At 37.8% G+C, this 18,039-nt stretch overlaps 1 protein-coding gene across 1 annotated transcript in view; it reads left to right on the top strand.

Moving 5' to 3' along the window:
• The window catches only part of GABBR2 (gamma-aminobutyric acid type B receptor subunit 2), a gene marked incomplete at both ends in the record, with an annotated part of 486,339 nt that overhangs the window by 316,550 nt on the left and 151,750 nt on the right, over window positions 1-18,039 (top strand). Inside the window, 3 exons of the mRNA XM_080339746.1 lie at window positions 6,262-6,342; window positions 9,105-9,255; window positions 9,757-9,889. Of these exons, the coding sequence (XP_080195872.1) occupies window positions 6,262-6,342; window positions 9,105-9,255; window positions 9,757-9,889 (365 nt within the window). The remainder of the gene's footprint in view (window positions 1-6,261; window positions 6,343-9,104; window positions 9,256-9,756; window positions 9,890-18,039) is intronic.

Here is an 18,039-nt window from a genome sequence, read left to right as displayed (position 1 = left end):
ACTGCATACTCCTGACATACGCTGTTTGGCCTTTGTCTGGTTTAACCTTTCTGTCTTTTGCTTTATGGATGAATGAAAGCTAGGACTTGTCAACTGGCAATGAAGAGTAATTATCATTTGCTATCTTCACTGCTTTCATAATTTGGGATTTCCTGCATAGTGTGCACTGGAATCCAGGATTTCAGAAATAAAACACTAGAGAAGAACTTGAGATGAAGGAAATAGTTACATAGGAGTTAAAAGGTGAAGGTAATATTTCTTGGGGCAAACCAGATTTTTAATTCTAATTACAAGGGTAAAAACTGTGGTAATTAAAATCCTTGCAAAGGTAACATATTTTTCTTCCTTGATTTATTCTTTTCTGGCAGCTTCTGCTGAAGAATAATCTTCTATCTGACCTGACATTTTCTTCTTTATTTGAACTGTGATTCTTAATCTCAGCATTTCTGTCTTTAAACAAAGGAATTGTTGCCTACAAGTGGATAGAAATTCATGAAAAAGGCTTTGCTCATTCATTATTTATGAACTTCACTTGTGATTTTTTTTTTTAATTTGAAAGCTTTCAATGTGTATTGGTTATTGCTGATATGTGATAAGGATAACTGAAAAGCTTCCTGGTCCTGTTTGACAAGGATATATTATGAAAGTTAAGATTACATTAATATGGTAAGAATTTCTACAGGATCCACAACATGAAATGTTTCTGTATTTATTCTGAAGGAAATTAGCTTTCCTGATGCTTGGTTTAATTCAGTGATGTAAAGGCATTTAAAAAAGCATTTCCAGCCTATGTAGTAGACTTTATTTTGTGAAAGAGCTTTCAAAATGAGTGAGACTGTGGTAAGATGGGTTGGAAGAGCCTTTGCAGGCAGGTTGCATGTGACTTACTGAAATACGGGAAGTGTTTTCAGACTTGCCATTAGTTTGCAGTCTCCATCTTAGGTTTCTCACTGCTTGTGTTTGGCCCATCATCTCTCCTGGGACTTGTTTTTTTGCATATCCTTGGCCACAGAATGTGTGGCACATAAGCTCTTCAGGAGCCACTGCAGCAGGCAATAGAGGGAATGAGAAAGACGAGCTAAGGCCTGTCAGTGCCAAATGATTGCTAGGTGACTGACAGTTTAAAGTGCTAGAGGAAAACATTCCCTCTTTAGAAGGGAATGTGACCAGAAGCCAAACTGGAGAAAGGCAGGTCTCAAGATACCGTAGCATAGTGTGTGTGTGCATCCTTCGGCCTGTCTCTGGACTGAACGTTGTCCATGAGTTGCCAATAGCTTGTGAATGGTGAACTTCCAGATAGGTTAGTTTTGTCTTTGAAAGAGGGAGTACCCATGCGGTGGAATTATTTTTTTGTTCATATCTAGGAGATTGATTTGAAATTTCAAAATTAAAGCCTTTCTAAATTACAATGTCATTCTCTTCCTAAGAATCTTGAAGCATTTCAGATGTGGATGGTCCCTGCTGAGTTTCACCTGTTGATGGCCACTTGGGCATTTTCCAAAGTTCTTCTGAGATCTGATGAGTAAATATTCCCCATAGCTGCCAGCAGTCCTGTGGGGCTGTGATGCGTGGATGAGGAACAATGTACAAGAGCTAAACGTTTCTTTTGTAGGATAAGGTTTGATAATATTGGATTCTGAGATAGGCTGCTAAGTGCTGACTATGCACCAAGACTTTTCTAATGTGCTAGGCATTTAATCACTCCCACCAAATCACGATGGTTAAACAAGAAGGGCAGCTGACAAAGAGTAGCAGAAGGGATTGTTAAACTGATGCCAAAGGAATGTTTTCAGGGAGTACAGTGATAATGTCCTGAGTATAGAAGCAGGAGGAGCTACACGAAAAAAACCCAAACCAACAACAAAAAATCCCCTAACAACTTTTCAAGAAGAAAGAGACAAGGAGGTAGCCCCTTAGGCAGGGGTATTTTTTTGAGGACAAATTAAGACCTACATATTGAGTATACTTTCAGCTATAGGTGCTGTCTTTTTTATGCTACTTCTAAGTTGAGAATAGCCTAAGTGTCCTTTAGATGAGTAGCCTCAGTGACCCTTAGATTATCTGGAGAATAGTCCATAGTAAATTTATTACATTTACTTTAAAATATGTTGGAAGGTGAAAACTCATCACTTGCACGTTTTTGTTTTTGTAGTTTGCATGGAGTTCTAACTTTATAAAGAGCTGCAGTGACACAACAAAGTATTAGTAGTGTCAAGCTACAGTAAGCTATTTAGAGCTTTGAGGTCCTTAATTTTCGTTTACAGCTGTGAAGTTTGGGGATCACAGTAATGTTAGGGCAGAACTGTTTGTTATGGTGGTTTAGGCATATTTGGTTTACATTGGTATAACCAACTGGATGTGTAGGAAATCATGAGTCCATTCTCATACCAATATATATCTTTTTTTTAACTTCGTAGGATACTGCATTTTTTCAGAGTGTCCTTACTATTATAAGCATAAATGCTACTGGTGATTATACTGGGGTAAACATTTTTATATTGGCTTAACTGCATCACCACTAGGATTATTTGTACCATTTCAGGAGACTTGAAGGTGCTGCAAGCTTTAGATATAGACAAAGTTTTAGCATCATTAGGAGTTAGCCAGCATTCTCTACATAGAGAAAAACAAAGGAAATAATATGTTCCATCTCTTTTTCATTGCAAGTGCTTTCTCTCATCTGTGAACATCTCTCAGTAGAAACTACTTTCATGATATGTGAATAAGTACACTTATAAAAATGTAGTAAAAATGGAAATTATGACATATAGTGAAAGGAACTGAAGCTAACCATAGTCTCATCTGGAAATTCTCAGTGTAAGTGGGTAACAGCCATACTGTTTTGATTTGGTAAGTTCATTTTATTATTTTTGCTTTCATTCAACAAGAACATGTAACTACCTCATATGCAATTAAAAAATCTGTTGTATTAACTTTATGAAATGTGGCACAATTAATTAAGCGGTAATGTGTCAATTTGTCAGGAGTTACTTAAAATGAGCTATAAAATTCTGTAATAAATAATGTAGAGGTAACCATTTTAATTCACCTTTAAGAGTAGTTCAGTTCTTTGTTAGCAAAAGGCTTTCATCTTGGCAATATAAGTAATCTGTTTTGTGACAATTAACAACAAGGATTAGTTGTTTATAATTCTGCTAGCCATAATTTTCAGTCACATATTTCTGGTCCGGTTTTCTTTGAGTTGGTTAATTTTCATACTTTTCCTGTGTGAAAGAATAGCTGCCTATTGAAGGTCTAAAATGCTACCGCTTCTGTCATGATATTAGCAAGCTTTGTCTCCAAAAACAAGTATGTTTTCCATCATATTTTTCTTCTGGATTTTAACCTGAGCAGAAAGATTTCAATACAATCTTTCTGTCATGAGTATGGAAAGATCAATTTAAAAATAATGAAAGCACTGCAGAAAGAAGCCAACATCATATTCTGAATATTGTGCAAAGCACTTTGTTGATATTCTCATTTGAGGGAGATCCATTTCCCCCTGTCCTTTTGTTGTTGAACATACAGAGATTTTGACAGATATGAGCTATATCATACAAACAGTATACTGACTTGAATAATTCAGAATTTCCAAAGGGAACTCAAGGTAATGGCATATAGAAAAGCAGAGCCTGCAGTCCCATCCTTAGCTATACTGCTGCCTCTTTGCTTTCTTTAATTAATATCTAGAGATGACTTTGTCACTGAACAGCACTTGTGCTTGGGAAACTGAAAAACCAACAGGAGGACGAAAGATCATAAAGACTGCGTCTCCCTTGCAGCACCTCATCATCGGACTATGAAATAGATAGTACATCCTTCCTCTCAATAAAAATATAATGTGTTTCCCTCATAGACTACTTTCCACAGTTGTAACTACTTTGAGATATCAAATATATGTATGTCTTTTCTTGACTTTGATAAACGTTGGCATGTGCTCTATGAACTGTCCTTTCCTATTTGTAAAGGATGAGACGTTGAAAATGTGGTTCCTAGTCACTACATACTTTTTTTCCACAAAGTCTTGCGTTTCTAAGTCCAAAAAAAGTCTCACTCTTCAGATCAGTCTGCCATGCAGGTTTGTTTCTCTCAATGAGCTCCATTCCTACGAGGACCAGCTCCTGGTACCCAGGCTAGCTAGTGGTAGGTTACCTCATCCATATTAGACTACACTGTACTTGCCATCATAGGCACATTCTCAGTGTTACTTCATCTGCCAAGGAAGCCATGTAAGGGTTTATAAATATTGAAAAGGAATGGCATTGTGTGTCACGTGAAGCAATCACAGTTGCAGTACCTAAATCAGTTCTTAGTTGCAGTACCTAAATCAGCTAAACCACATATGTTCTCTTTTGTCTGTACTTCGCCACCTACTATGTGCCTCTCACACCTACTATAGTCCCAGTAAGTGCCTCATACCCAAAAATTGATGGAGTGATTACTCTTTTCCCTTCGTTGTTCATCAGAGCTATCAGGTCTTAGCCTGTTGCTGTAAAGTTGTGGCTAGACCAGCACCAAGGAACGTGTCCTGCCCATTTGGATAAGTAGATGCTGTGGAATATCTGACATCTAATGTGCAAATTTTATGTCAATACACATACTAGCATTTGTCTTTCTTCTCTCTTTATGGTGTTTTCATATTTTAGATATACAGGTAAAATCTGTCATGCTACAAACACGGATGGAAGTGAAGTGGTTTGATTTTTAGCAGTAAACATTTTAGCTTTTAGATGACTACTGGGAAGATTTTATTGTTTAAGGCTGTCAACGATTTATGCATATATCTATTTCACAGAGAATTTTCAGCCAGCGACAGAAAGTATAAGCTTATATTTACTCCCAATGCTGTGTGGATGGGCTTTGTGAAACTACTGCTGGACACCAGGGGATTGGGCTTTTATTCCAAACTAGTTTTAGGGCCTCACAAGCAGATCATGCTCATGTGAAAGGCAAATTAGTTTTCAGAACAGCAAACTCCAGCTTTTGATGTGGGTATAGCAAATGTGTGTCTCTGTCAGATTTGCAGCCCAGTTTGCAATTCTATGTAAACAATTTTAACAATAAGAAGGGGGGTTTCTGTAAGGAAAACTTTTACCTTCTGTGAGCTCTCAGATTAGTATTAATCAGCTGTAGATTTTGCTAAAATGGAGCTAGCTGCTCTATTCAGCAAAGCTGAACAGGCGCAATCACTTTGAGTGAGAAAGGAGAAAAGGTTAATGTGGATCTGTTGGATGAAACAGAGTCTTTTCAAATTTGCCATCCAGTTCAAGATCATCAGCTCCCCAAATCAATGTCACAAATAGGGTGACGAGCTCAGAATTTAAATATAAATTGGGTTGTGCTTGCCCAGACATAGGATCCGGAAAGGAAATTCTTGACTCTGCTGAGCCAGGTTATCAAAGAAAAGTTTAGCCAACGTGTCTGTGGATTATAAATCTCTCATCTTTGGTGTGAAAGTGATAATTTAGTAAGTTCCAGCACTTCTAAAATATACCAAAACCCCAACAGAAACAGCAGGAATTAACTGATGCCAGATGTTATCAGAAGGATGGGACAAGCGTGTGCTGGAGCTCCACCTGCAGTGGCCAAGGCAGCAGTCAAACAAATTAAATTCCTATATCTGCGCTACTGTAGTCCATTAGGTACAGAAAGGCTGTGTATGTGACAATAGTCCCAAAATAGCAGATGAGAGTAAGAGTAACATTTTAGCTCAAGTGCATGTTGGCTTTAATTACATAACATAGTATGTTTTGCAGTCAGGGTACTAATGAGTTGCTTATTCCCCGTCAGAATAAGAGATTAGATTCCCAGTGTATCTCTTCACTAGCCAGACTACTCCATACTGGCTGGAGCCTGCTGCTATGACTCCCCCGGGAAATACTTCACTAAGCAAGATGTCCTAGTTGTTCAAATGAGAGTGGAATGTGTGATTTAGCCATGTCTGTTCTCCCAGCAAAATGTCCTGCATGGTGTGAGACATGAAGGAAATGTGTGATTTTTAACCTGGAAATGTCTGTGCCCTGTAACAACAATTCCTTAATTATGTAAATTAATTCCTAAGAACACTTTTCGTTTCTTTAAAGAATCGGAAATATTTCTTTTGATGACATGTGCTGTCTGGCATTCTGCTTTAATAATTCATGCACTTCAGGCACATTTCTTTTCCTTTTGACGTACTGTCAAAAAAGAAGGCAAAATCAGTTGAATAATTGAGAATGTGTGAACTGCCATAAACAATCACTCGTGTTTGTTTCTCTGCAGAAAGAAAGGAAGTGAAGGTGGGAGAGTACAATGCTGTGGCTGACACCCTGGAAATAATCAACAACAGCATCAGGTTCCAAGGTAGGAGAGGAAACTGGGAAGAGGTACAGGAATGACATGGGTGACTGTGTGTAGTTTTTAAGACTGCATGCTGTTAAAGAGCTGTATTAGGATTTTTAATATCAAAAAACTGTGACACTGTATAAACAGAAAGGGAACTGAGCTGTGCTTCAAAAAAATAGAAGGAGAATTCTGAACAGAAATTTGCAGTGTTTTGATATCATATACTTGTTTTTCATTCCAGTGACCAGGATAAATTCAAATTCATATATGTACATAAATGTTCTTTGATACTTCAACAAGATGAAAATATGCCTTCTATTTCATTTCTACTGATCAATAATGTTCTAATTTCATCCCTATTTCCCACTCTCCCAGCTCATCTCACCTGAGTGATGCTCTTGTGTGGTGTGTTTGCACAAAGGATGTGCTTGTTTTTCTTTGGGAGGTATCTGTTAGGCAGTTAGAAAATGGGATTTCAAAATACCAAGGCTAGCTTTAAGGTGGCCCATCTGAAACAGGGCCAGAGAGGGTGTTCAGTCCAGCAGCACCCCCAAGGTCCACAGCAGGCAAATAGCCTGTGGTGCTGTATCTTTTTCCAATTCTTTATCCCGTGCTGCTCCAAAGTTAACATGGAGACTTCCTCTGCCCTCACAGCAGTTGGAGCGTGAGTATACCCGCAGCTTTCCGAGCATATCTATGATCAATGCAGATATATGTCAGCTGAAATGAGTTTTAAGTGTTGTTGAATATAGGCATGTATATTATTTTTAAAGCTAATAATTAAGACTTAATCTTAAGCTCTGCTACGGTGCACTTCATTAATGGAAAGTAAAGTTGTCTTCGTGAGATCTCTGTGGCTTCCCCTGGGAGTAGTGGATGACTTTAAAGTGCTGCATCCTGTTCCCTACTACACCTGTCTCCAGTGTCCCAGCACCCAGCACCCATCTGTCTGGAAAACGAGGCTTTGGAAATGAGGAGTGCAGAATCTGTCCCATTTGCTGAAGTCTGGGTCCCAGCAGATTATTTTTGCTGCAAGGAGGAACTGATGATGTAGTTGAATACTAGTTCAGTACCACTAATTTCCAGAGAACATATGCAAAATAAAGCAAGTAACAGGAGACAGGTTTGTTCATAACTCCATACCTCTATGGACAGTAGATGATGGGAAAAATTCTCTCTTCAGGACTTTTTCAGGATCAGACTCCTAGTTGTTATTCTGACTGCATCTGGTGTTCCTTCCATCCATAGCCTGTCATATAGTTGTCTTAAGATGCATTATGTGACTCAGAGTGAACCTTCTCCATTTACCCACCTTAAATTTTCATTCAGGCAGTCATACATTCGATGTGGAGAACAGAGTTGTTACGTCTTGTGGGTAGAATAAAAGACTTAGTAACTTCAAGTGTTTGAAATGGGGAGTAGAAAATACAGCCCCATTTAACCCATTGCCTAAAATTGCACAGAAGAGAACAATAATTCTTTAGAATTGAATGGCCATTGCACAAATAAGATATTACATATAGAATCACTGGTTGTTTATATTTAATAAATACAAATCATGAATATACTCTATATATTTTGATACGGTAAGGCATTGTGGTTTTTTTTCGTTAGTATTAGTTCTTTTAATTCAGGCATAAAGACCAAAGGATAGCAGATTTCCATTGTCTCAATTGGTCCGGCATAACTGGTAGGGATAAAGCTATTTTATTTTATAAACCCTTGAAAAGCAAAAGAGTGGATGTGAAATTGAGCTATGGCAGCCACTAGGTCATCTCCTTACTTACAGCTCTCTGATCAGCGGGTGCACAGAGATCTGCCTCTGCAGCCACGGTATGGAACAAAGCTGCTTGGCCCCATGGGGTTGTCCTCACAGCCCTATGGAGAGCTGGTGTGAAAGGACAGGCCCAGGCACTGTAGGGCACAGAAAACCCTTCATGAAGGAAGTCAGCAATGCAAAAGACGTTTTGCCAATCCCCTGCACCAAGATAGCGCAGGAAGCAGGTGAAACAGAGTGTGGGAAGTAAGGGATGCAGAGCTTTGTTGCAGTTGTTGGAAAGTAGTTCTTCTCATTAAACCAAGAAGCCTTTAATTAATGAGAGCTGTCAATCAAGTACATGGCTTTAAATATTGTTTTTAAATTCAGACATTCAAGTCCACATCTGTAAGGATTTGCAAAGTGGGTCCGTCCTTGTAAAACCTTTGCAATCTGTTTTTCCATATTGTTCCATTCTGTAGTGTCCTGAGGGCACCAGCAGCTCTGCCTCCAACCCCTTCCGGGGCTTCCCCCATCCTGTCCACATCCCAGGAACCCGTTTCAGCCCCCCAGGGCTGTCAGTCCCTGCCTCAGTGATGCCACACCTAGAGAGGCTGTTTGAATTTGCCCTGGTAATAATGATAGTAAGCAGAGGAACAATGCTCTTTGTTTTCTTCTTATTGCTCTGTCGCTTGTTTCAGGAAAGCACAACCTCCTGGTAAAATTTAGAGTCATGGTATGCGTTTTAGTTTTTATTTGTACTTTAAAATGAGGATAGTTAGTATATATTTCATGGGGTTCTGCATTAGAGTTTTGGTGTGTTTTTTCTTCCAAAGAGGATATTTACGTGTTCCAGAAATGCAAACCCTCTTGTCAATCAATGTGACTAACATATGTCTATCAAAGTCAATGATTTCATCAGCTACTGGTGTTGTTCACAGTTGCTAAATCAAGGTATAATACTTAGAAGAGGCAAATTTTCTTACAGAAATTCTTTAGCCTTTTTTGCTATTTGTGATTCTAGGACTTGAGCCTCCAAAGGACAAAACGATTATACAAGAGGAACTACGCAAGATCTCTCTGCCTCTCTACAGCATCCTCTCAGCCCTCACCATCCTAGGAATGATAATGGCCAGTGCTTTCTTGTTCTTTAACATCAAAAACAGAAATCAGAAGTAAGACATTCATGTTACTTCTATCACTACATCTTTTGTGTTTGAATGCCATGTTTGTATTCTGTCATCTATCTATATATATATAAAAGGAAAATGTTAAAACTGTGGAAAGATGATATTTTAGAGCTATTTAATTGAAATCACTGTGTAATATATTCACATTGGAACAGATTGTCTATCTGTTAAGACAGTTTCTTTTATACTATCTAGAAAGTGTAATTCTTTAATTCATGTTTGAATGTCTACTATTAACATTAACCCTAGCTAATTAATCCATCAGTTAAATAGAATGTCTTTTTACTAAACATTCAAAAACCTGAAACAATGCTAGGCTTCATAAAACAGCAAATAGTGTGCATGCCTATAGATGGTGTAGAGTTCTACAAGAAGGGATGTCTATTTGCCAGGTTACAAAAAGCTCTTCTTTATTGCTATAATAGCCTAGCTATAATAGCCTAATAGTCTTTTCCTCTTTAATGCACTATCACCTTTTGTCCATAGACTAATAAAGATGTCCAGTCCCTACATGAACAACCTTATTATCCTTGGAGGGATGCTTTCTTATGCATCTATTTTTCTTTTTGGTCTTGATGGATCCTTTGTCTCCGAAAAGACATTTGAGACACTTTGCACAGTAAGTAATTCCATATATTCTAGTTGATGATAGTCTTGCAGGAAGCTCTGTGAGAAATGCAAACAGAAAAGTTCAGTAGTTGGATGTCTCATTCCATTTCATCACTTATTCTCTTAGTTCTTTCCTGGGATATTTTCTAGGACCAAATTCTGGAATATGCACAAAGCCGTGTTATTATTATTACTGAAAGCTGCAGGTGCATTGGAATTTGGCCTCAGAATAGACGAATAAATCTGCTTTCTTGTTTTGAAATTATATATATGAAGATAATTATTAGAAGGTTGTGTTTGTAGCATGGCAGCTAGTATTATCTATGAAGCTATATTTTCTTTACAGGTTCCATATGACTGCTGCTTGTCTGGGTCTTTGAGTAATAAGACTGAGTAAAGTCTTTTTGGCTGAATCTCCAAAGATTTCTACTACTATTTCCACAATACACTATAAACTCACACAAGCCTAGATCCATGTAGAATATGTTATAGTTAAATTAAAACAAACAACTCTGAAACCAAATTAAATGTGTCCACCTAGAAGCCTGCAATGTCTTAATTGCTTACTGTAATATGCAGCCTGACTTACAGAGGCCATTTCAATGACAGGGAAAGAATTTCACTGCAAGGATATTCCTTCCAAAAACCGTTCAAACAGCATTTAAATGTATGAATTATTTTCTCCTCAAAAATTCCTAAGTCTATGCTTGGTCTATTGCCTAAGAATATCAGGAGTTATCTTCACTATGTTTCTGATCCTTCTTTGGGTCTCTAGAAAGATGCAGTTCACAGCACCTTTTTTTTTGGGAGTCTGAATTTCTGATGTCATCATTGGAGAGAGAGAGAAACTTTATTTCCAGAGAATAATTCAAAGCATGAAAGTTGGATGCCTAAAGCTAGTTGGTGGATACACATCCCAATATTTAAACTTAAATCCTCCAAACTGAGTAGAACAATTACAGAAGTGAAATATCATGTGACTTGTTCAGTTATAACATTTCAAAACACTGGAGACCTCTTTAGTATGTGCCATGATGCATTAGAAGATGTACTGTAGGTGAACATACAGGATTTTCTGTGCAAAGTCTTAGCTTCCTTAGTTGGGCCGGGACACAGCTGTATTTTAGACACCTGAACAGTAACAGCCAAAGAGACAAGGAGAGAATATCCATTTTTCCTACAGGTAGAGTGCAAATTCTCTGTACAGCTAGTAGAAAGAAGTGGCTCAAAGACTTCAAAGGAAAATCGTATTCACCTCTCCCAAACTAGTATATAACTCTGAATACATAGGGGCCAACAGGAAGTGGAAGATGCCAGCATCCTTTTTTTTTTTTTTCCTAGCAATTATGCCCTTATTTGCAAAACAGCTTCTAATGGAGCGGAAGGGTTCTTGATGTCAATCCCCTTTCTTTTCTCACCCTCTGTTGCAGAAGAAACTAGTGTCACGAGGTGGAAATTTTAGGTCCTGATGTCTGCTCAGCCTTGAGGGGTTTGTATTCAGAGCTCAGGCCATTTGTACGAGTAGGCTACAGCCCTCCTGTTGAAGCAGCCAAGCACTGCTGAACAGAAGGAAAGAAAATGGGAACCAGAGGTACTTATCAGCATGGAGCTGCTCTAGGGAACAGGTTTCCATCCAGATTTAGCTGTATAAAACTTAAGTCCCCCTTTAAATGAGAAATAGCTCAGTGTTATCTCTGAAAAATTAACCAACATCTAAAATCTTGTGCCTCTGCGCCAGAATATTTCTGCTGTTTGATTTTTTGCTTCTCAAAATGTAACCGCTACTGTCATATTCTAAATGCAACAAAATTTAAGTGAGGGCTGCTTTGTTCTGTCATATCTTGCATACCTCTTCTTTTTTTCCATTTGTACCTGTCATATTTTGTTAAGTCTGTTTGTCTGTCTGCCATAGAGGGAAAGGTCTGGACGAGCACTTGAATAAAATAACTACTTAACTGACTGATAAAAGAAAGGGGTGGAGGAAAATAATGTGTTCTTAAAGCCAAACTTTGATTAAGAAATATCACCACATGCCTTACACAGAGATTTTTTTTTTAACATAGTTAAATGTTAAATATTATATCAACAGAGCTGACTCTGTAAGATTTCTCCCCAGTCTTGACATTCCAGGTTTTCAGTTCACTACAGAGGCATTTCTGAATGTATTTTCCTGCACATGGCTACTGATTTATCTAATGAATCCCATCTCCATCAGCAATTAGTATTACACTCATAGATGCAAGAAACCCTATCAGGAATTTTTTTCCTAACCTCCTGCTCGTTAAAACAATTCTTATAAAATCTCCTGCTCCAATTATATTTTTTTTCAGTGGGATAGTTTATGCTTCTGTTAGAAATCATCTTTACATGGCCACCCTTGACTGTGGCAATACACTTTCTGTGTATCTAGGAAACTCTGAATTAATGCCAGACAGTTCATAAATATGGGAGATAAACCCACTTTGCTGTTCAGTAACTCTTCTGTGTCACCTCCTTTCTCCCCAAAATAACCACTAAGTGCTGGGTACAGCCTGTGCATTTGGCTCCATGTCACGAACATCCATATTTCCATATGGGCAATATGCTTACAATATGCTTAGTGGTTTCATAAGGACTACTTACAGACACGAGTTCTTATAGGATCAGGCCAGTACAAAACTCTTGATTGTCCATTTCCCTGGAAAGGCATGATTTTGATTACCCATTCTAACCATATTATTTATTAGTTTGAAATTCCCACTTTAGGCGTGACTATGGCTTAGTCTTTAAAAGAATCAGCTACAATGGAGAGTGATCATAAAAAGCCATTGAGCCAAGAACATGTGGATATAACAACTATATCTCAGGCACAGAGAAGAGCTACGTCAATGAAGGGAGATTTTTTTTTTTTCATGGGGAAGTAAAAATTTCGATTCAGCTTTTATAAGCACATACGAAACTAAAAGGCTGTCATTAGTGTTATCCCCTCTGTAAGCCAAGTAATCACCCTGTTTGTCTCCTATATTTCAAAAGCCCTTGGATCTCACCAGGATGGCAGTACATACACAACAGCAATATCATTTAATCAGTTATGTTATATATTGTCTCTGTTTAATTTTATGATAATTTTTTTACAACACTAACAGGAGGTCCTTAAATACTCTTTAATCTACCCACAAAATTCAGGAAAAATGGTTTGCAAATTGTAGGTATTACATTCCAAATCTGTTGTGTGTGCTTCCTTTACAGCACAGTGTTCGTAGCATTGTTTGGAGGGTGAAGTGCTTTGCAGTTTCTGGCCTTTTTGACTTCTACCTATGGCATATATTTTCACTTTAATATTCCAAAGACACTGAAACATGATCCAAAATCACAACAACAGCACCCGAAAATTTCAAAGGCTTTCATTGATAAGTCATACCACCATTTTCCACTCTGTAAGTCACTGGTTGTGGGAGCATGTGGTATAAGTCAATATGCTGAAACACAGAACCAAGTGTCAAATGTATTGGAGAGTCAGAAAAGCACTTCAAACATATCGTCAAATAATTTGCTGAATAGGAGTATTATATACATTTTTGAAATTATATAGTGTTGACTCTGTGCTAGAGTGGGTAATTGGTTCCCAAACTCTTTTTTACCTTGGTATGCCCATTTTCTATGGAAAGGAAATCAAGTATATTTAAATACACAATAATTCATTTCCTAATGGTAAGCACTCATAAATGTAGCGTTGTTTAGTTCCATGTCAGAATTTGAGATTAGGTGTCATATTATAAGACTCCAATTACATAGAATTAAAACTATCCAAAGCAGTGAATTCTGAGAAAGTGGTCAGGTAGGACCATTAGATCATGTCTTACTCAGTAGCAACTTCATTGGTTGTATAGAAAAAGGAAAAGCAATGCAACATTTCATTAAACATATATGTATGCCAAAGTAGAAAGTGCTTCAGATATGAGGGAGAGAGAATGAGAATGTTCTATATCTGTTTTTAATCTCAGAATTACCATGGTATCATACCAAAAAAAGATGTTAGAAGTAAGGGTGTGAAACTAGATGTGATACCAACTGGGAAAATGCAAACAAGTGGAAAAATAATTGAAAGCATTCATTATATGGAAGAGAGACACTCAAAATTAGCAATGCCAGTGACATATCCTATGAATAGAGCTTAAGCTGACATACTAAATAGAGATACTTAAAATAGAGAGAATATTAGATATGATCATAACGTTTAGACTTCTGTAATACATTCTACTGAGAATTTCATGCTTTACATTCAAGATGAGTAATGTCTTCGCAAGTTGGAACTGCTATGGGATGAAAGGTTACAATGGCCCTAAGGAGGAGCATAGTCTCTTCTCTGTTATGCATCTCCCTCAAAGAGGTAAATAAAATGATGTTCATATTCTCCGGAGATATGGTTAAGGCTGAAATAAGATTGTTTTGAGTAATCCAGGTTGGAGTAAAATGCCCATAGTGTCCACCCAGAAAGGTCTGGTGTATTAGGTAATAGCAGAGTGAACAACTCTGCTTCTCCTCAGTCCTGGTAGTCCTGGTGGGTAGCAGGACTTTCTCTTAGAGACTGTGCTGCATGGGATGATGGGAGTAACAAGAAAGGGGCAAATGACCTGTTTGGAACAGTTCAGTGTAGTTCATCATGATCTGAGCAAGATCTGTTCTGGAGACAGCAGTTGTCTTCCAGTCTCCTTTACACTCCAGTCATGCGAGTCACGCAGTCACTAAAATTAAGCATGCTCTATCTTGTTTAGCTCATTAATTAGCATAATTGGTATGAATTGTCAAAACCAGGCAGATATTTTGTGACTCCTGGTGATCTCACTGAGCCCCGTCAGTGTTTTTCCTTGGATAAAGTAAGGCGGGCACATGAAAGTTTTTGCACAACCGTGGTGTTCGGCGATGCTTTCATCCTTCCCAGGATAAGCTCAGACTTTTGGACTTGGGTCAATTTCTGTCAGCTGTGATGCAGGCATTTGGAAACAGGCTTTGTCAAAAAGAAGGAAGGAACCAAACAGTGGGGTGGGGTAGCGACACAGAGAGAAGAGCAGAGATATCACTGATAAAGTCCAGCTACCTACTGCAGTGTGTGTGACTATCCAGACTTTGTGTTTTCATCAGTCAGACATCCAGAGAACATGTACGTTCATGGCAACAATAGATGTTATAGACCTTATCTTCTCAAAGGTGTACTTTAAAATGTGACCTTTAAATGTATCCAGATCTTCAAAAGCAGTTAGGTTTTTTTTTCAGCGGATATTATTCTTAATGATGGATCATGAACACTTCTCACTCTGTGTTTTACAACAATGTGAAAGGCAGATTTTCTCTTTTTACTAATTTTTCACAGTCTTATGTCTGCCCCACTGAGAGAACAGCTAGGCAAGTTGGAACTCCATGGTCCACATTGCACTTTTTCTTGGGGAACCCTGAACCTAGGCAAGGTGAGGAATGCAGGGTGGTATAAGAGTGAGGAAATATCCTGAAAACTACATCTAACAGAGCTTGAGAGACTGCAGTGAGGGGCAGGGAGGAAAAGCCAGGGATGAGAGATCATGGAACAGGTTCCTGGGGATGGAGACAGTCTGCAGGGCAAGTGGGAAGCTGAGAAATTTGCTAAAACTCTCAAAGTTGTGGACGTGGCTGAGAGCAGCTCTGGGAGGAAGGACTTACCTTTAATGGTAAAACGGAGAGGGAGCAGATGTATCAACCTTCTGCCTGCTGTCTGTTTATTTATTTCTGCTTTGTCTTCTCTTGTCACTTCGAGTTTTCTCTGTTTAACCGTTTTTGGGAGAACTGACTAAAAGGAAAATATATGGGCAACTGCTACCTAGAAGCCGAGGCTGTCTTGGTATATTGTGGGCAGGAGCCACTTGGGCTAGACCCTGTGCTAGCCTTGATATTTGATTAGTAGTTGGTGATGTGCTCCTTATTCATATATGCTCTTCAGGCATTGCTGGGGTTTTCTTTGGGTTTTTTTTTGCCCCTTTGGACTCTAAATTTGCATAATTCTTTTCCTCAGTTGTTAATTTTGACCAGGAATTTAAAAAGCAACAGATAGACACTCAGCTTATACTGAACTGCAAAAGGATTTGGACCTCTAATCCATTTCTTTGTCTCTGGAAACTATAGCCTTTGTTTGTATTTTTAGTCTGGCCTTTTTCATTCCGCGTATATTCTTTAGTTTATTTCCTTCTTAATTGTTTAGCTGTTAATTTTAATCTCCCTTTTCTGTATAATCACTTCCATAATTGTCCTCACTGTCGTTCAGTCTGAGACTGATCTCAATCCTATTTAATTCAAAGGCAATTCTGTTACTGAGTTTAACATAAGCCTGATCAGCTTCTATTTTAGTAAATGACATTTTCTTGGGGAAAAGAAAGAAAGAAAAAAAGTAGAGACAAAAGTTGCAAGGCTGAATAGATTCTTGAAACAAAATTATTTCATATACTGAAGCAAATACACCACAGCCTTGCCAGACATTTGTTAAGGTGATATTTTTAAAACATTTTGTCTCTCCTTCAGTGGGACAACAGCCAGATTTTAAAGCCCCCTTATAGAGTCAGAAGCAATTCTCTTACACTACCCATGGCCAGAAATATATTAAGAAATCGCTACAGGAGATCTCACAGCATGTGAAAAACCACTGTACTAAATTTATGTGAAAACAGCATGTTTCAATTTTCTAATGTTATTGCCACTTACATTTACAAGAACTGTGCCGGTGCAACACAGATTCTAAAGAATGGGTTAAAAGTCATAAACATATGTCAGAAAATGTTTGACATAAATAAGAAAAGTATGATTCAAATGGATGAACTCTTTCCTTGGGACCAGCACTGGGGATTTTGCCATCGTTAATAGAAGCAGGATGAAGCCCCAGCGAAAAATTGTTGACATGACACACTTTTGTTCATCCTAATTATTGTTTATATCCCCAGTTTGCCAAGAAAAATATAAGGTACTTAATTTTCAACTCATGAGTAGTCCACAGAAATCAACAGAATTGTCTATTCAAAGATAATTGTTCTCTCCAGGGCTAAACCCACAGCATGGTTTATTCTGGAGCTTATCACTTTTAAGTGCCGTAGTCTAATACTAAGATGCCACCAAGCTGCTCAGCACTAACGTTCAGCTGCAGCCTAGCCCTGTGGGCACCACAGCTTCCAAGTCAGTGCATGTGCAAAATTAATTAGGTAATTATTTATATTCCCGAAATGAATCAGTCTAGGTATCATCAGCTAAACTATAGAGTGTCTGGAGTGTCAAGTCCTGCGAAAGAAATATTTGAAAGCTTTTATTTAAAATGACACCATTAAGTTAAGGTCTTGGGATGGTAAAAATTATGTTTTTTCAGGAATCTTAAATCTGAGTGATTCCTCTGCAAGAACATCATCTAAATGTTTTGCTAACTGAAGAAAAATATTTTAAAGAATAAAGCTGTTTCACTATCCTATTCAAATAACTGGTATTGAAAAAATAAAAAGTCACCTGGAGAGGTGATAAGTTTATAGCTTTTATGCAACTCATAGTTCCTTGTGCTGGTACTTGGTTTTCTTTATTCTTCCTTCCAAGTCTTCATGTTGTTTGCTTGATATGGCCAAAGTGGATTAGTATAGCAAATTTAAAGCTGCAACTCAAAAATGTAAATGTCCAGTGTATTCAGATGGTTGTTAATATTTTTTTTTTCTTTCAACTTAACAGAAGAGTGAAATACATCATATTCCTGATCCACTGCATTTGAAATTTTTGTTATTGCTTTCACGAGCTCAAGACCTTTCCAGACATTCATCATCAATTAATGACTTTGGGGTCTTCTGAATGCATAAGCAATGGTGGTCAAATATGGAAAAATGATGAAACTTCTATAAAAGTGAAACTTTCTGCCATTCATTGATTCAGTCCATTTTCCAAGATAACCTTATTTTATAATTTTATATAGAAGAAGATATCAAATAGCAGCACTCAATACATAGGTTAGCCAGCCAAAATTCAAGGTTGAGAGGAACTTTGATTCAGATGGAAATAACTTTATATAAGGCTGTTCATCTATCAGTGCTTATTACATGATGGAAGAATAGTCTTAATTAAAAAAATAGAAGATCTTTAGCACCTTATGGATAGGTTTAACACAGAGGTTTTTTGTTGCAAAGGGACATC

The sequence above is a fragment of the Nesoenas mayeri genome, assembly GCF_963082525.1.
Source record: "Nesoenas mayeri genome assembly, chromosome: 2".
NCBI classification, from domain to species: Eukaryota; Metazoa; Chordata; class Aves; order Columbiformes; family Columbidae; genus Nesoenas; species Nesoenas mayeri.
The sequence above is the reverse complement of the archived record's forward strand: the minus strand, read 5'-3'. Positions and strand labels throughout refer to the sequence as shown.